We start from the raw sequence: 20140 nt of genomic DNA on the forward strand, positions 1-20140 counted from the left end.
ATTTCTTTTAATAATCAGCATAAAATTTAAAGGCATTACAGCATTGTGTACAGTTTGCCAGCCTGAACACATTAAACCCCTCATTCTGAACTTTGTTTATAGGGAGGTGCATCTTGTTGGCAGGAATGTGCTTTGATGCAATGTCTGAGATGAAATGACCCTCTGCACTTTACTGCTGCAACGAGCTGCTATCTTGCATATTTGCAGCCCAGCTGTTAAGAATAAAGCCTTGCCATTGTCCTCTGACCCGTGTCATCAACAAGACCAAGTTACCGTGGTGACTGCAGGTGACTTGATATGTTTTGTTTATCCCACAGTTCTGTTCTTGTTGAGCACAAAAATCCCAGAGGGATAGGTATGTCTGAGTAGATGAATTTGACCCATCTGGCAACAACAACAATGTGCAAAGGGGCTTAGATGAAAAGTAAATGAACCTCTCGACTTCTGCTTCCGTAACAGTTTTCATGTTTTTAAAGGTGACTCGCTGGCTCTCTAGCGGAAAAATGTGGAGATGTGCCTAATGAAGTAGATGCTGAATGTGGTTTGAATATTAATTGCTGTCTCATTCACTGCAGGCCACTTCATGTTTATATTGAAGAACAGCAGCAGTCTATATCCAAGAGCTGTTCTCCGAGGACCCTGGTTCCAACAATCGGCCTCTGGGTGTACCATGACCTTCTGGTGAGAGTCACACTGCAGCATGGCCGTCTCCATCATTTTTCTTGCTGGTCTACAAAGTTGTTCAACATGACTCTTCATCATAACCTGAATTATTCTATCTGTAGATCCACCTGCAATTTTAACCCATTTCCATTTGCTGTCTCTCCACTTTGGTGTTTTTCCTTGATCTTTCTCCCTTTTTGTCCAAACATTATTTCACCTATCTCAGCTCTGTTCTCTCAGCATCTCTTATTTCACACCCTCGCACAATGAGAAGATTTGCATCTGATTCTGTCGTGTTTTGACAGTTTAATGGCCCCTAAAAATTTATGTCAAGTGACAGATGATATTTTTCCCTTTGCTTGATTGGAGGGGTACTCCTGGCAGAAAAGTGCCAGAGGTTTATAAATTTCATTTTTTTTCCACAGAGTAAGCAAAAGCCCTCATGTATTATGTTCAACAAGCATATGCATTATCACAAGAGCAATCTGTGATTTACAGTATCTCGTATAGGAATGATTTCACACTTATAATACCACAGAATGCACACATTGCTATGCTGGAATGTTGTTGTCAGTACAATTTTTTGCTTCCATCTCTCCTTCATCTCTTTCAGGCATTATAACTCAGGTATATCTGTGGGGGCTGCTGACATGTACCTTCGAATCAATGGAACCCACAACAACACGGTCATATGGAGAGCGTTGTACGACCAGGGAACTCGCTGGAACCAGGTCACGGTGCAGCTGGGGCGTATCACCCAGCCCTTCCAGATCGCTCTGGCTAAGATCAGCCTTGGCGTGTTCGATGGGGTCTCCGCCTTGGATGATGTCACCTTCAACAACTGTTCGATGCCCCTAACAGTGGCAGAGTGTCCCTCGCACACACATTTCCACTGCGTGCGCACCAAAGCATGTGTGGAGCACCTGCAGCTGTGTGACCTTGTTGATGACTGTGGGGATGGATCAGATGAGGAGGGATGTTGTGAGTTCCAACAGTTACTTATGGTTACAAGAAATAAGTACTCTGATGCTATAACATAAGGTCCTGCATCCAAAATCCTAATGTAAATGTACAGAATTATCAGCTTCAGAATACACTAAAAGAAATTCATTTTTTGTCATGTCACACAGCTCCAGAGCTGCAGTGTAACTTTGAGCACGGGCTGTGCAGCTGGAAACAGGAGCAGAGTGGAGGAGATGTGTTTGACTGGACCCGCATACAAGGGCCCACTCCTTCCTTTAACACAGGGCCCTGGAAAGACCACACACTGGGCACTAGGTACGGCCACTATCTCTACATCGAGTCATCGGCCCCCCAGGAGTTCAAGGACACGGCGGTGTTACTGAGCCGAGCCTTCCAACCCACCCACCAGCGTGGCAATGACCCCTCCAAGTCCCGACACCATTGTGTTTTCCGCTTTAATTACCACATGTTCGGATCACATGTGTTCTGCCTGGCAGTGTATCTGAGGACCACCTCCGCAGGCCGAGGTCAGATGCTCTGGGTACGATATGGAGACCAAGGAAACTTATGGCACAGGAAGACTCTCTACCTCACCAGCGCTCGGCCTTTCCAGGTAACCAATCAACAATATAATGCTCCAGAAATTGATGCAAAATGGTTTGTTTAGGCTTCTGCCTTATTGAACAGGACTCACTGAGTACATTTACTTCCACATTGTATTCTGTTTAGAGTCTTATCCTGGTTTTGATCATATTTGGGATATGGTGTTTACATAGAATCAGTCAGGACTGACGAGTTATGTAACAGTTGAGAATAGACTGATATCTGACTGCCTGGACTTTAGCTTTTCCATCTAATCGTCAGTTATGGAAAATAAGATGAAGAATAACATTTGTTCTCTGCAATACCATTAGCATGTAGGTCATTATTATGTTGTTAATCATTATAATTTTTGCTTTACTGGCTAACTACAACTTAACTTACACTTATAACAGATGGATAGGGTGTTTACATTAGTTATATAGTTATTTATAGTGTGCTGTTTTTTATCAGAGGAATCAAGCTTGCATTAACAGGTTTCTCATAACCAAAGACTGAAAGTACCCAGGTTTCTTAAAGCTGAATGTGAAGTTTAAGTGTGTAAATAATAACCAGGATACTCCAAAAACTCATTTCACCTCCCCTTATAACATATAAAGTACATTATAGGATTATTATCAATGATATTTTATTTAAGTTTTTAAGTAGTATTTGGTATTAACCATCATTATATCATCATATTTTAAACCCTGGACATATTTTAGAACTGCTAGAAACTTAGTTGTCAAATTAATGTAGTTGATTGAAATATTTCTTCTGACATGCAGTGGAGTAGAAGTATGTAAGTATTATGAGAAGAAGTTCTATAAGTACAGAACATGAGAAAACATTTGTAGTTTCTTTGCACCAATGGTTAAGAGGTTATTCTTAGTTTAAACACTATATTATCTTGTAGCAATATCACATCCCTCTCTGAATCATTTGCATTCAGTCCCCTTGAGTAATCAAAGACAGACATGCAGAAATGAGCTTCAGGTAAACACAGTTCCCTGGCAGGCAACAATGAAACGCTAGTGAAGCATAGAGTGTGTATTTAAGAGTGTACTCCAGCATTCCAAGATGAAGCTCTATTTAATAGCTTCACTGCTCGACATCGATCCCTCAAGATGGATGTTCTGTTGTCATTACTCATGAGTGAGTATAATTTGACAGGCAGTTAAAGACTTTTCCTCCATTATGCCATTGAAAACAGGAGCTCTGTTTGTCAAGTTAATTGACTTCAGAAAGGGTAAAAGTGAAAAAAAACAGAGACACTGATGAATTAAAATAAGACTCGGCCTGATCCATTTGCTCACACAGTGGGAATATTGCCACAAAATGACAAAGCATAATGATTTGACATCAAGGTAGCAAATTGTACCAACGTACTTCCTCTGAATTTGCACTGAGATTTAATGTGACCAATGTAACCACAACTAATGCATATCTTCCAAGTGAAAACAACACTGTCTGAGCATAGAGTGCCTAAAGAATTTAAACACGCAAAAAGCAACAGTAAGCTACAGAGCAGTAAAGTTAATTAAATACTTTCCAAGGCAGCAATTGGAAATGGCTGATTATTGGTAAAATATTTCAAACCGTGTTTGCAGTACACTGCTGCTTGAATCATGCTAAAGTGAAATTCTGAAAACCTACAGTAAATACTCACACAGTGCCTTTTCCAGATAATAAACATTTAACAGCCTTGCTTTGTTTATTAGATATGCTTTATTCGGCAGTGCACGTCACATAGGATTCACATAGGAGAGGATACAAGCATGTATCCTGGTTTTGAGAAACCTTAAGGCTGGATGAAGTACATTAGAAAAAGAAACTGAGATAAATGTAAATATACTGGTAACTAAACCAACTGACAAAGCCAATGTTAGCTTGAAAATGTATGACTCATTTAGACTGAAGAGTAATAGAAGTAACAGCTAACTAATATGTAATATTGTTGTCTCTTCCTTGATTGATTTCTGGCTGCATTGGGTTGGTAAAACATGAAAACAGACTGGCAGACACACAGCTCTGGCTTTATGAAGTTGTAAGGGCTAATATGTTAGCAGTTCGTATACAGTTGCCTTATACACCTGAGCTGCAGCAACATTAGCATTGGCCGCCCAACAAGTGTAAGTCTTATATCCACTCTACTCTTTCCTGCTCTGGTCTCCATCAGCTCCTGACAGAAATATCTGGGTCTTATGGTTGCTAAACAAACTTTTTCACCAGCTAGCTAACGGTTAACAGCTAACAGCTAGAGCTTGGTTATAACATCATATGACCCGTTTAGATTGAAGAGTATGTCTAAGTTATATTTGTTTCATAACCAATTTATACATTAGTAAGGTAAAAGTTAAGACATTTCTCAATTTGTTATTGTACAACTTGATTAAGTTTCTAAATCACTTATTTCAAAAAAAGCTAGTGTTAACTACAATGAACTTAGGAAGCACACAAAAGAGATGGATTTACAAATTATTCACCTTCCTTGTTGCCAGATTTTTATTGAAGGAACAGTAGGAGATGATTTCAATGGAGACATTGCCATTGATGACCTTTCCTTCCTGAACTGCGTCCCGTATGAAGGTAAATGAGTATGCCATAACACAAGAGATGGACTCAAACAGTTGAGGCCAGTGTTTGTCTTTCCATCTCCACTGTTGATTTGTGTTTCCTATCGGCCCTCTTTTAGGAGAGCTCCCCCCGCTGAATACCACACCCCCTGCAGTGACCACTCCAGGCCCCACACTCCAGCCTAACAACTGCCCTGATGGAGAGTTTGCATGTGGGGCACATGGGGAGTGTGTTCCCCAGAGCAAAGAGTGTGACTTCAGACCTGATTGCTCTGATGGTTCTGATGAAATAAACTGCGGTAAAAATGTCTTTTCTTCTCTCAGAATTTCTGCATAGTCACACACCACTTGCATATTTTTTTCACAGTGTTTCTGTGGTGTCTTTCTTTTTTCTTTTTCCAATTTCCCTCACATTCCCCTGCATTTTTTCCTCTGTCATCTTTCCCTTATTTATTATTATTACTATTTTACCTCTATCTTTCTCCAGTGAAGGAACTGTGTGATTTTGAAGGCGGTGACACATGTGGTTGGAGGATTGTCGACCCGTCTTTGGTCCCAAAACATGCATTTCGCTGGTCACCTGATCAAGGGGAAAGCATTCATGATGGAGAGCAGTACCATCGTCCTATTAATGACCACACCCTGTGAGTACCAACAAAATTGACTATGGTGGTCGTTGAATCAGTTAGATGATAGAGAAAAAATAAAGCTGCACCTACAGTCAATTTTCTAGCAAAAATGCCAAATATTCGCTGATTCACGCTTCTCAAATCATGAATGATAATAAAAATCTTAAAAAATAGCAAGTATCTCTCTGTACCTAAAATGATCACAAATGTAGAAAAGCTAAATAAAAAGTAATGAGAAAGTAAAAACTTCAAATTAATCATTTGCGTGTTCTGTGTTTCACATATTATCTTTTCTTTTTACTTAACTAAAAGCAAAGACATGAGAAAAATTGGACTGTGAGGCTGAGTGAGCATGGCCCATTTATAGTGGATAGACAGTGACCTGATTGTCCTTATCTATGTTTTATTGACTGGACTGTGAGAGCAGAAAATGGCAGTGCACTTTGACCACTACATTTCAGTAATTTCTTCTCTCAGCCAGAATTGGCGACACTATCTTCTTTCATAACCTCTCTGTCTGGCTGCGCCTCCTTCTTCCTCAATCCTACAGCAGCCGTGACTGACTCCCAATCGATAAGGCAGGAGTGAAATGGAGAGGTGAAACTGTGTCTTATTTAACCCAAGCAGAGCCATACCTCTTATGGAAATTTAATAAAGTGGGGCAAAGGGGATGGGGCTGATATAAACATGGTGCTGAGAGAGTGAGGATGATGAGGCCAGTAGAGGCGACTATAGCACTATTCATCTTACTGCTGTTGGTGGACCATTTTGTGATTGACACTTATATAACTTGATAGCTTATAGAAGCAATCAATAATGTTATGTAAACTGTGGTCATGGACTGCACATAAGATAGACAAACAAAGAAAATCTTCACAATTTAAAAGGTGAAACTAGAGAATGTTTGCTTTAAAAATGACTTAAATGTCTGATTGGTTATCAAAATTATTAACAATTTTTAATTGATTAATCAGCTAACTGTTTCAGCTCCAGTTGTCTTTACTGAAAGAACATGCGTCTGTATGGTAGCAAGTGCATTGAAAATAGGATGAAGATAGTCTTAGGGGACAAACAAGTGACAATTTCACAATGCAAGATATAACAGGATTTGTTCAATGTAAAAAATAAAATAAAAAAATTTCAAAAAGTGCGTTCCAGAAAAAAACTGGAAGCTTAACCTGAAAAATACACATCAGTTGTCAAAGTAGGAAAAGGTGGCACACTCTCAAAGAGTTGAGTGTCTGTGCATTGTCATGTTTTATTAAAATGTCCTTGTTGATATGGGGCCTTTCTCAGAGCCTCAGGAGTGTTCACATGGTTGCATATACATATACATATACAAGCCAATCAAACTAATGTCCTGATTTTACACATGTGTACAATGAACATGATTAACTCCTGGGCTCACAATTTGAGGACATAATTGTGATATTGTTCTGTATTTCCTGTCATTCCTGTGATAGAGGCAGCCCTGAGGGTTGGTATATGTATGCAGACAGTTCAAATGGCGGCTACGGACAAACCACTGACCTCCTGACACCTGTCATCTCCTCCACTGGGCCACAGTGCACCCTTGTCTTCTGGTACCACATGAGCGGATTCACTGTCGGATCACTGAAGGTGAGGAGAACAGACACACTCCGCAGGGAATAGTACTTGTTTCTGTGTACAGGGTCTCATCAGAATTGAGTCACAGAAATATTCTTATCTATTGCTCTTACAATATCTGCAGGTGCTGCTGAAGCACAGAAACATCACTCATGAGGTTTGGTCTCAGTCTGGTAACCAAGGAAACAAATGGAGACGAGGAGAAGTGTTTTTGGGGTTATCAAACAACTTCCAGGTCTGTAAATTATTGCTTAGAAATACCTTAAGATGTTTTGTAAGGACATTCAGAGCACTGAAATGCGTTTACACAAAATTTTGCGCAAATATCATCACACATATTACATCAAATGTCTTTGTTTCGCTCTATCAGGTAATATTAGACACTGGTGAGACTTTATATGTCCAGTCTATAACATCCCTTTTTTTATTTAGTAATTTCTTCTCTCAGACAGAATTTGAGAGAGAGAGTGTCCAAATAACTTTCCTCTGACTCCCATGATTATCAATGAGCTAAATGGATATTTTTATTGGCAAAAGTATTGACAGAAGTATCTTTTTTTTTCTGATTTTTGTAGGCAATAACATGATATTCACACACACACAGTAGGCCTACACAATAGACAAATAATGTATAAAGCTTTCTTTCTAAACCAAACCATAGATTCTATATGTCCTTTACCACAGATTGTTTATGTCTTTATTTATCTCTTTATATGTCCATAATTTGCTTTGCTCTGTTATGATTTTAGTGGAGGGCAAAATGTGCTTGCCATATATTATGACCAGAAATGTCTGACAATCACATATATAAAAACAAAAAACTTTGTCTTAAAATGTCAAAATAACTTGTGTTTTAAGTTACTCAGGATGTATTCATCAAGAAGCAAAAAAAAGTTGCTGCTTTTAATTGGCAGAAAAATCACCGGAAATATATGACTATTAAAATAAAAAAGGAGGGGTAGCTCGATAAACAATACATTTTCATTACTGAGGCCGAGAAATAGTATAAATGGCCACATTAGTCATCTGTTTTCACGGGCTAAGTAGCAGACCAGCCTTTGTCATGATGTGTACTCCATAGTGACTGTCATTATTATCATCATTATTATAATAATACACATCTGATTCCGATTATTGACATTCAGACTCACTGAAGGACAGACTCAAAAATGACTGTGCGCATCAGTGTAATTGACCTAATTTCAGTCACGGCAGGTTAAATTGGACAGGCTTGGCAGACTTGATGATCAATGATAAATTGATTGAGTCTAATTCATTCTAATGAGTCTTATCTTATGTGTGGCAGTAATCAGAGTTGCGATCCCTTCATGGTGTTTGTCTATTGAGGTTATTCCATGTCATTATGACCACACAGACAGAGACCCTGGGTCAGTCGTGGTGGCTTGATTGCAAGGGAGAATTATTTGCTTTGACTAAATACCTCGGCCTTTGCACATTTTCACATTAACCTTTCTACAGACAGAGTCAGATCTGCACTGATGGTACATCAGCAGCTGAAGGGCCTTTTCACACTGAACCTCTAAGAGTCTTTTTTAGACTCCAAGTGCTCTTTTCCTCTTCTATCTGAGCTCTTCATCAACTGTCTGCCCTAAGACACAGCATTCTGTGTCTCATTAGCAAAGCCATGTCTGATAGTATTAGACATCAACCCTGGAGTCTGTGATTAAGTTTACATGACAGACAAAGAGTTGATCCGAGGTTTGTTGTCCTCTGTTAGGTGGTGTTCAGGGCTAAGCGAGGGATCAGCTACATGGGTGATGTGGTGATAGACGATGTCAGCTTCCTGGACTGCTCCCCTCCTCTGCCTTCAGATCAGCCCTGTACACCTGAGCAGTACGCCTGTGCCAATGGCCACTGCATCCCTCAGGTCAACCTGTGTGACTTCATCGACCACTGTGGGGACAACTCTGATGAAGACCCCTACATCTGCAGTGAGGCCTCCTCTAATGTCTGACTGATGATAGCCGCAGAAAGATTAATTTGCAGATAACTGGAAAGCTTGAATTGATTTCTTTTTTATTGCTGTCTTTCAGAGGGCTTTAGTGGACGCTGCAGTTTTGAGTTTGACCTCTGTTCCTGGCGCCAGTGCCGACAGGATGACTTTGACTGGCTAATCAAAGCAGGCAGCACTCCGACAGTTGGCACCGGGCCGTCAAGTGACCACACCCTAAGAGACCCCTCAGGGCACTACCTCTACCTTGAGAGCTCTTTCCCACATTCATTTGGAGACATCGCCCGTATATCAGGACCAGTGCTGAGCCGCAGGAGCTCACAGTGCAAGGTAAGATCAAGGTCAAAGGGCAAAAGGCAGAGGGCAGGGGTCAGAGTGCAAATGCAGATACTGAATGACAGATTAGGCAGCAATGGTTTGATCAGTTTGAGGCTCAATGTAAATAGGAATTCACTTCCTAAATACTGCTTGAGTATTTATTTTTAACCCATTCATCAAATTGGTAAATAACTTACTTTAATAACATCACATTTTGAATATAACTGATTTAAGACCATGTTCAGTTGTTTACTGACTATTTAGTTTAGTAAGAAGATCTCCCTGTGAACAAAGGTCATTTTCATGCGAGCTTCTGCACACAAGATTTAAATAAATAGATTTTACCAAATTAAATTACAATGCAGAAAACTACAACAATCCTGATGTGAATGTTGAAATGTATTTGGTGTATCTCACTTGAAAGCTTCCCGAGGTTTATTCCCTTTTTAAAGGGACAAAAAAAAGCATAAGCAAATGTCCATAGGGCTGTGTTGGCGTCACATATTTTTAGCTAAATACTAAATATTCTGAATACATTTACTTACTTACTTACAATGAGCTTTAAACTTCATAGATGCTCTTTAGAATACATTTTTTTCTGTTAGGAAATAACAAAACCTAACACTAATGAGCTTGAAATTTCTGTCCTGCTTACTGGAGATAAATGCTTCCTTGAGGAAAAGTACACAAAGAGCTGAATTCATCATTTACAGTAACTTCTTGGGTATTACATGCATTTGCTTTCTTGCTCAGAGTTAGATGAGAGGACTGATACCACTTTCATATCTACCCATTATATGAAGCTACAGCCAGCAGCTGGTTATCTTAATTTAGCATAAAGACTGGAAGCAAAAGGAAGCAGCTAGCCTGGCTCTGTGAAAAGGAAAAAATCTGCCTAGCAGCACCTATAAAGTTACCAATTAACATTTTTCTTTGTTTAATCTGCACAAAAACCGAAGTGTAAAAATGAGAGGTTGTGGTTTTACATCGACTTCCGTGCTAGACTGTTAAACAAAGATTTAGAGATCTGATGTTTCTAAGTGTTTCCAATATTTATGCTAAGTTAAGATAACCACCTGCTGGCTGTAGCATGATATTTAGCACACAGTCGTGAGAGTGGTGAAGATTTCTTTTTCTCAAAATGTCACATTACTTGTGAGGATGTCCAGCAGAAGTGAATGTTAAAATACCACCTCTGAATCAGTCATTCATATACTTGCAGCTGGAAATGTGATGTAGCTAAACAGGTAGGTGTGCCTGTTTCTCTGTGTGGGTCCTCCGAGGTGTCAGCCTGATGTTCCACCGGGAGAGATCTCTTGATTGACTGCCCAGTTTGCTCTGTGCCTCGTGTATGTCTTATCCCACTCATGACCTGTCCATCAATCACGCAGTCACACTGTAGGGTGGGCTGTGTGGGAAGTGAGAAGAAGAGAAGGACGGGTGGTCTTGTCTGCCGAGATGGAGGGTGTAGTTGTGTTGCTGTAGCTCATGAACACGCTTCCATTTGGAGAGGACACCTATAAGACATATCACTGCCTCTCTGCTGCATGATGCACCATTGTTCTGCAGATGAGAAGAGAATTATATCCACGTGTGGACTAACTCAGAAATCATCTCTACACTCTGAAAGTCATTGCCTTATTTTAACAGATTTCTCCTTTTCTGTCCTTTGTCCAGATGCGTTTCTACTTGCACATGTCTGGAGACGGCATCGGGACCCTAAGCGCCTTCATGATAAGTGAAGGAAATCTTGATCTCCTGATGAACCTCACAGGAGATCAGGGCAACTACTGGCAGATGAGGGAGATCCCGTTGAACTACGCAAGGGACTTCCAGGTCATGTTTGAGGGCAAAGTGGGCCGAAGTTCAAAGGGTGATATCTGCCTGGATGACATCACCTTCTCTCCAGAGTGTCTGATTGCCTCCTCAGATGGGTTAGAGGACAACACTCCTCCACCTCCTGCAGGTATACACTCAACCATGTTTCCTTTGCTTCGTTTATTTACGCAGAGCTCCTGTAGGTGTTTGCTGTTTTTCTTTTTTCCCCGTTTTTCCTGCTTTGCTAGTTTTGTTTGCTCTGGTTCATTGGTGTTCCTCCACTTTCTCACCAAAAGCTACTTCCAACCTGCCACCCTTGGACTCAAGCATGCACTGCTATTGAAATTTTTTTTTCCAATTTCCCTGTTGGAGCTATTTCCACTTATCATCATCCATCACATCACCTAAATTGGATTTATTATAATCCTACCTTCTCTTTGAATTGCCTTTCAAAATGTTTCTCCCAGTCTGAACACAATGTCACTTTGTCACTTGGTCAGAAAAGAGGCTTTAGTCTTGTTTGTAACTGCCTTTTCCGCACCTACCTATTGGTCTCCATTCATTCAAGGATGAGATTGAAATCTCTTTTTGAATTGCATTAAGTTTTCTTTGATTTTTTTTTTTTCAGTGAAGAGCTTAGACTGGGCCTGAAACCATTGTTACAGTACAATGGGCCTGTAAAGCCCAGTGAGACACTGTGGCATTTGTGCACTGTTGCTAAATAAAAGCTTTAACCTTTGACAGTTTTAGTATAATATAAAGTCAAGTGCAAAATTTCACAGTGGCAGTTAAGATCAGTAAGACAAAGACTAAGGCTCAACAAGGCGCTGTCCCTGTCGATGGTAAAAAGCCTGGCTTGTTTGTACTGGAGTGATAATGAAAAAGCCGGTATATTTCTGCCACAGACTGGATGCCCTGATGAAGGTCAGGGTGTAGTAGGAACATATTGTTGTTATTATTGCTCCTGAAGGAACTAGCCACTTCATAATGGCTTTTTTAATTCCATTGTGACAAGAGAGAGATTAGGCTGCAGTTTCCTCCTTACTTTTAGTAAATAACTGTCCCTTGAGCTGATTTCTCATAAAAGAATTCAACACAAAGTTTGATATAAAAACTCACAGTAAAAAGTGAACATAACTTTTCCTGATTCAGGAAAGATATTAAATAAATAAGATGCTGCGGATAATTACAGTGTCAATGACTGCTGGGATATTTCAAACTTGTCTCGAAGTAAAGTGAAAATTTAATTCCAGAAATTTATTAGATTTTTTAATTAAATGAAAACAAAACTCAATGAATCTAAATGGTATGATGAAAACACGTGTGCTCAAGGTCTTTGGTCCAATATGCTCCTGTCTGAGCAGCCCTGTCCTACCATTCAGTTTCTACCAGAATTATGTTTAGATATGAAGGACATGCACAATAAAAAAAACAAGAATGATGAAAATCTGTCTGTGAACTACTGAAGGGAAAACTCAGAAACATTTGTCACCATCTGACTAAAGTGAGCCCCATCATTGTCTGTATCTCAGACTTGGGAACTATTCAACTAGAAGAAGTTCCCCTGCATCCCTTCCATTCTTTAAGAGGGAACCCTTTAAGAAGTGACAGGAAACAACAAGAGCTGATTAATTGCCATTGTCACTGCAGCTATAATTGACCTATTAAATTTATTGCCTGTCTCTTGTATTGGATGTTGGGGAGAAGAGGGAGTTTCAGGGCTGTCTGTGCCCAGAAAGGGATGAGGCTGAAGCTGTGTGGCCCCTGCAAGAGTCCCTCTGTGATTTTGAGCTGGAGGAGCTTCTTGTTAACAGCAGTGGGATGTGTATGATTTTCCTTACAGCTGTCTCTCTTTCTCTCTCTGCAGAAACAAAGGCTCATTTAGTGCTGATAATCCACACATCTTAATGTGATTTCACTGGAACTACTTTCTATTGAAGAAATAGTCCCTCTGAAAATTGTTGATGGTGTATTCATGGATTATCCAGAGAAACCGGGACACTGTTTTTGGAAAGAAATGCTGCTGTTGCATTTTTAAATGTAATTTTTAAATGTTGCAATCTCCAAAAACAAAATTCAGCTCCTTTGTATCAGAGTGTAGGAAAAAATCAGATGCTGATATCTCAAAACCTGGACAAATAAAACCAAAACTGCACAGCTAGTTTAAAGTGAGACAATATGGTAAAATAGACTTTTAAAAAACACACATGTACACAATATGTAGATGTAGTACAGTGATTTCAGAGGCGTACTCTGTGACTTGTTCAAAACTAATGCAGTGGCACAAATAAGCTTATGTATATATAAACTACCAGCTCATTTGCTTAAGCTAATAACTTATATGTGTATATAAGCTAGAAAAGTTACAATTACTACGTTGAGAAATACCAGAAATAAAAGTATGGGAGAAGAAGCAGAGGATGTGTTTGCTTTTTCAAAAACATGACAGGATAATTTTCAGAACAAGTAGAAGCAGAGCAAATAAAGTGGGAAGGAAACAGAAAAGGAATGTGATTCTGCCTTCCATTAAGAGAGCCTGGAGGGTAGAGAGTCGTGAATGACGAGGAAAGCTGCTCTCACTGTCTTTGTAGTAGCTGCAGAGGGTGTAGAGTAATACTGATGAGACCAAAGACTGCAGGAACTGTAATTATATACTGAAGCCCATCAGGGGCATTTTCCTCCACTGCTTCATTCTATATAATAACATCTCATTGCATGATGGAGTGGTGACACCCTGTATATATTTCATGCGAGCTCAGGGTGCACAAAAGTGTTTAATGCCAGTTGCTGTGCATTTTATCATGGCTGTAACAAGACATTTGGGACCAATACCTGCAAACCATTTTAATGTAATGCACTGTCATTGTAGGCTAAGCACATTCAGAGATTTCTGTGTATGCATACCAGCTGCATGGACAAAGAAATGAATATCCAGTCAAGGCTTTATATACAGCATGTGGGAAATGTCTTGTCATTCTCTGCTTGTGCAATGTTGGACTTTATAAAAATAGGCAGCAGAAATCTCTTCCTAATAATAGTTAAACTGATGAGAAATGTATTACCTTTACCAGAAAAGGACTGGATTAGGGTTAGGGTTAGCTGCTTGTGAATTAGACAGAAACTTCTCTTCTTCCTTCGTTTTATTTTGAACTGTGCTGTTTCTTGTCTGAAAGAAGCCATTAGGAACATAAATGTAAAAGTCACCTATGTCCGATTGACATTAAGCCATCAACTTAAACAGATAGATGAAGCTATCACTGTTACACATGTCTGAAAGGGGCTTATGTTTTAAATACGGTGCTTGGGTGTGTTTTTCTGTCATGTGGTGTCAGTCTGACGATTGCTTGGCAACTTTCATTGACAGATGAAATGAAGCAAGTCATCCAATTTTGACAGACTTCCCGTTCCAGAAGTAATTCAGTATGATTTGATCACCAGAGGGCAGTATGACACTCGGGGTGACTGACCAGCATGCTTGATATCAATGGATGCTTGCCCGGTGATGAGGTCACATCGCACACAGCAATGTAAAAGGCCAAAAGTTATCCATGTAACACAGTCTGCACCTGAATCAATTAGGTAAAATGAATTCACATAGTAACAGGTGAAGAACTGTAGATGTAATGACACTTAGACTGTTCTGGGAGAAGTGGCATATTTATTACCTTCAAACATTCACTTTCCTTTTAAATGAATTCACCTACAGCTTCAGTATGCTCCACAGTTGGTGGTGAGTCGGTTTGGCTTCACAGTTGGGAGCCGTGGCTTCCTGGCTTCCTATGTGCCTTTGTTGGGGCACATTGCTTCTGGTCCTGTGCGTCTGAAGAGGAACAAAGGATTAGGAGGGACTTATACCCTTTTCTCTCCTTTAATTACAGGGACCACCCCTCTTCATCACGCCTCATGTCCCTCTCTAAAACTCCCTAAAGCCAGGCACTGACCCTGTTGGAATGCCTGGCACCAAAAGAGGCAGATTCCAACCCCTTCCAGCACCACTACCCTATGATACACTGATTTGGGCTTATTGCCCCATGCTCCTTTGTCCTCTTAAGCCTCTCAAGGGGACCCTGATGGTGCATGCAGATGGTCTCCCCACTCTTGAGTTGACTTCTTACACTCTGAAGTTAAAACTGAACTCTTGTGTTTTTTTCTGTATAATAATGATGAAGCGCATAGTAATTGTTTTACTGAAAAAGTGTTAGTAGAGTATAGAGTTTTCTCTTGCACTAATTTTCACAGGAATAGTTTGACATTATGGCAATTACACTTATTTGCTTTCTTTTTAGTTAGATGAGAAAATCAGTACCACTCGCATGTCTGTTGGGTAAATATGAAGCTACAGCTAGCAGCTGCTTAGCTTAGCTTAGCTTAAAATAAAGACTGGAAACAAGAGGAAACAGCTGGCCTGAGTCTGTCAAATGGTAACAAAAACCACCTACCAGCATCTCTAAAGCTGACTAATTACCACAGATTAATTATTTGTTTAATATGTACAAAATACAAAGTGTAAAATTGACAAGTTGAAATTGTTTCACAAATTAAGAAAACCAAGTTATAACATGTGAGCTTTTGTTGGTAGGTGAATTTTTGTTACCATTTGACAGAGCCAGGCAAGCTGTTTCCACCTATTACCAGTCTTTATGCTAAGCTAAGCTAACCGGTGGCTAGCAATAGCTTCATATTTACCAGACAAATATGAAAGTGGTAAATATGTTCTCAATTAACTCTTAGTAAGAAAGTGAATAGGCATATTTCTTGAAATGTGGAACTATTCTTTTAACAGAATAACTTGTCATTTGTGCCCTTTTTCACTCCTCTAAAACATTGTTAATGTGTATTTGTATGTGTGTATGTTTACCACCAGACATAATATAAATTTGCCTTCACCTTGATAGGAAAGCTATTACTTTATATGAGAACATACATAGCTACAGATTTATGTTGGCAAAACAAACACAAGTGGTTTGAATGATATTTTATGTGTGTGTCTCATTTCCAGGCTCCTGTCCTTCAGGCTTCCTGCCCTGTGAAAATGGCCGGTGTTTCACCCGAGGGCAGAGTTGTGACTTCACAGATGACTGTGGCGATGGCACTGATGAAAAGGATTGTGGGACTTCCTGCTCCTTTGAGAACGGTCGCTGTGGCTGGAGGAGCTCCCGAGCTGATAATTTTGATTGGACGCTGGGGACTGGATCTCTCCAAAGCATACGGCCTCCATATGATCACACTTTGATGAATGAAAACGGTATGCGTTTGTAAGATTTTCCCTCCTTTCCTTCATGCATTTTGTGAGTTGTTCATACAGCTCTCCGTAATGTTTAATTCATGCACTGTTTTTCGCCGCTTCAGTGAGAAAATCAATGAGCTACTTCCCAGTATGTGAATGTACAGCGAGTGATTGATGCAGGGCAGTAATTCCATTATACCATGTGCATAGTAAAAGGCAATACACATGAATAAATGAATAAACACATATGCACACAGGTGCATCTTCTAAGTATTTTAAAATTATAAGATGACTTAAGATTTGATCATTTTTAAATGCCACAAATCTGCAGAGGGAAAAACACAACAGCACAGAGACTCTCCTTTTGGTTTTGTATTCAGACATTGTCCCAAGTCTTGTTATGACCTTGACTTGACTGAGAAACTTTCTGAGTGGTTCCTGTGTCAAAAGGCAGTGGGACATTAGGAGATGTGTCAGAGATTACTCTGTGACCTCTGACCCTCACTCCCCCGCCACACTGTTTTTGACCTTTCTGTAATTTGTCACTGGCTGCAAGAGCTGCCTGTGCAGAGACAGTTTTTAATCCCTCTCTGCCTCTTCTCCCGCGTTGCTGCCCTTCTCCTCTATCACTTCCTGTCTTCATCTCTTTAGGTCATTTTGTCTATCTCGAAGCTACACCAGTGGGACTCAGAGGGGATAAAGCTCATATTAGAAGCTCTGTTTGGAAAGAGTCCAGTGACAGCTGTAAGCTCTCCTTCTGGTACTACATTTCCCATAAGGCCTCAGGAACCATCCGGCTGCTGATCAAGGTAAACCATCTACAGGAGTGTGTTTGCACAGAATCATGATAAAGAATGATAAATCTATCTGTGGCCTGTCCATGGTAGTTTATGAAACGAGCTCTGCAGACCCACTGCCATCCATCAAACATGGTTACCATGGTTACGCTCAGTCAGAAATGAAGCCTGATAATATTAAATCATGTTAATGTAGACAATAATCGGATCATATTAGTGGTGCTGTCTAGTGGTCTCTGTAATTTGGTAAAAAGAGCGGTGCGGCTGTCAGTCTCTGCCAGTGTTCGATCTATAGGGCAGCTGTGGGGGGGTTGAAGGTTGTGGTGGAGGTGAGTGATGGGGATCATGGTCACCCGAGAGCCCAGAGCAACCCCACCCCACCATCTGGGCATACACTAGTCCTGCCAATTGTCAAAGCTTCTTGCTTGTTAGGTGTTCAGCTGTCTAGTTTGCGTATGCATGGTTGACTTCCAGGGATTAAGATTTCTACTTGAAGCTTTCTGCCATTGAAATTCTGCTGTGATTTACTCTGCCTCCTGCCTGTGGCCTGTATACTCTCAACTTCATTTAACTTTGTGAGGTACAAATCAAGGTCCAGGTGCAGGGGTTGTGCATGAATAGATTCATTCAGTGGTGTGAATGTGTAGTAAAATGTGTGTGTCACATTCTCACATATGTACGGTGAGTGCAAGATTGTTAGTGCGTCCTTCTGTGAGCTACAGACACTGTTTATGCAATTTGCAAAACAGATCAGCAAGTTATGTAAATTTTACAAAGTACTTTTTTTTTTCTTCAAGCAGCAACCAGTACCCCACCTCGCCAAATTTGCATATCATTACTCTTGCAAAAAAAATTATACTAATGCTGTCTCACGCTGCAAAAACCAAATCCTGAAGGCAACAGAACTCATGGTGTTACTGTTTTAGGAGAGAAAATCTAACATGTTCAGTGGATTAAAGATCAATCAGCATCTCAGACTAAAATGGGCCTCAAAGGGTAAGTTTGTATTTTTCTTATCGTCAACAAATCCCATGACCAAAAGACCAAAGCCAACCGTGAACTGATCCCAATCACAAGCTGGTACAGCTCCTTGGTGTGGTTTACAGGTGACTGACAAACCAATAAGACTAATAGGACATTGGAAATCAACAAATCCAATGAAAAGACCATAAACATCCCTGAGTTGATCCAATCAACAAGTATAACATGTGTAGTCAAGCCTGATATAGCTTATTCCTCCATGTCATTGGCTGCATTGTTGTCAGTGTGGCTTCACCATTGCATAGGTAACATACATGTATATCTTAATTATTGTGAACGTGGGCCCTGTAGCTTACTTTGAGTGGATCGCCTACTGTTAGCTGTGGTTGCTAGCACACCAACTTTGTGGCTGAATTTAGTCTTGTTTGAGAAACATTTGGTCGTCTATTGGGATTCAGGACAAAAACAAAAATACAGACTATTAGCAGCCTCATCCTTCAAAGATTTTGACTTTGCATTAAGATGTTATATTTATTGATCTAATTATTGTACAAATACTCTACCAGCCTACTATGTTATTGATCGTACATTTAAGCCTCCATGGTGCAGACTGAATAACACTGCTCTCAGAAATTCAAATCATGGGATTTGCAACATTTTCCAGCCCAGCCCGCTGGCTATTTGATTGATTATGTGACTCTCAGAGTGGGAGGAGATGATTTATGCATGTGGACTACTTTACATGTCCTCCTTAGATGGAAAATGTAAAATTTGGCCTTTTAAAGAAGGTCAGCTCTTGACATGAAAATGAGGTGATGGAATCATTTACACAGACACACAGACTCAGACAGAGGGTGGTGAGTTCAGAGGTCATCCTGTATTATTTTAGACATTGAGTGAAGTGTGTTGTCTGCATTTTTTTGTGGAGTGTGTGTGTATGTGTATGTGTGTGTGTTTGAGAGAGAGAAAGACAGAGCAAAACAATATCTCAGTTCAGCCTCACAACCTTAAAGTCATGACATATGAAGGATGTATGACATGTGTGACCTAGGTGGTTCAAAGACATTAGCACTCAGATTATTGCTTTGTGCAATAATTTACAACATTACAACATTTTTATTGCCTCGATTTTGCCTTGAGTGAAAATGGCTGCATAAATACAAACACATTTGCATAGGCATGACTATAAATACAAACACTCACACACTCTGAAAGCATCCTAATGTAAATACATGTGTGTGAGCCCTCTTTTAAAGGTTGATTGAAGAACAAAGGGGGTTATGGTAATGACGCTAGAGAAGGGAGGGAGGGAGGGGATTATATTTACCTGGCACATGCTTTCCCCCCTGTGAAGTTCACAAGGGCCTCAATAGGCCTGTCTGTTTATATCACTGATAACTGTCCTCAGCAGCAGAATGGTCTGAAAATGAACAGTAGGCGAGGTCCTGAACAAAGATGAGGTCTCACAATGAATGAGGAAGAGCATAGCAGTCAGTTTTCAAACTCCCAAACTTCTGCATGTGATGTGTTTGCATGCATGTTTTGCAGTGTGATGTAAGCATGTTATAAAGATTAGGACAATTTTTTGAAATGATCAGGAAGCTAAAGTGCATACATTTTTATTTATTAATTTTGTTTGGGCATTTTTGCCTTTATTGTGATAGAGACAGTGAGAGAGACAGGAAGGTTGGAGAGAGAGAGGGGAAGACATGCAGCAAAGGGCATGAACCCTCAGATTCGAACCCATGGCTGCTGCGGTTAGGACTAAGCCTATTTGGTATGCGCTCTACCAGGTGAGCCACCTAGGCACGAGAATTATGTTATGAATAAACCTTTCCCCCCTTTCCTCATCACAAAAAGATTAACGGGAGAAAAGTGTTTTTCATATTAGATTAGCTAGGTTTTGGGACAGAGATAAGATTATGTTTCAACATCTAAACCTTTTGTTAGAGTTAGAAAAGAAAGTTTGGTGACAAAAACTCACTAGTCTCAACTCATGTCTCAACAGT

General features: G+C 40.1%; 1 protein-coding gene across 1 annotated transcript in view; it reads left to right on the forward strand.

Moving 5' to 3' along the window:
* Positions 1 to 20140, forward strand: part of malrd1 (MAM and LDL receptor class A domain containing 1) — a 49047-nt gene that overhangs the window by 10500 nt on the left and 18407 nt on the right. The window contains exons 8-20 of the mRNA XM_022767046.1: positions 576 to 681; positions 1277 to 1644; positions 1794 to 2239; positions 4707 to 4794; positions 4901 to 5080; positions 5269 to 5425; positions 6874 to 7030; positions 7143 to 7253; positions 8757 to 8970; positions 9073 to 9320; positions 10986 to 11274; positions 16126 to 16371; positions 17005 to 17162. Of these exons, the coding sequence (XP_022622767.1) occupies positions 576 to 681; positions 1277 to 1644; positions 1794 to 2239; positions 4707 to 4794; positions 4901 to 5080; positions 5269 to 5425; positions 6874 to 7030; positions 7143 to 7253; positions 8757 to 8970; positions 9073 to 9320; positions 10986 to 11274; positions 16126 to 16371; positions 17005 to 17162 (2768 nt within the window). The remainder of the gene's footprint in view (positions 1 to 575; positions 682 to 1276; positions 1645 to 1793; positions 2240 to 4706; positions 4795 to 4900; positions 5081 to 5268; positions 5426 to 6873; positions 7031 to 7142; positions 7254 to 8756; positions 8971 to 9072; positions 9321 to 10985; positions 11275 to 16125; positions 16372 to 17004; positions 17163 to 20140) is intronic.

This window comes from Seriola dumerili, unplaced genomic scaffold, assembly GCF_002260705.1.
Source record: "Seriola dumerili isolate Sdu_G_001 unplaced genomic scaffold, Sdu_1.0 BDQW01001124.1, whole genome shotgun sequence".
NCBI classification, from domain to species: domain Eukaryota; kingdom Metazoa; phylum Chordata; class Actinopteri; order Carangiformes; family Carangidae; genus Seriola; species Seriola dumerili.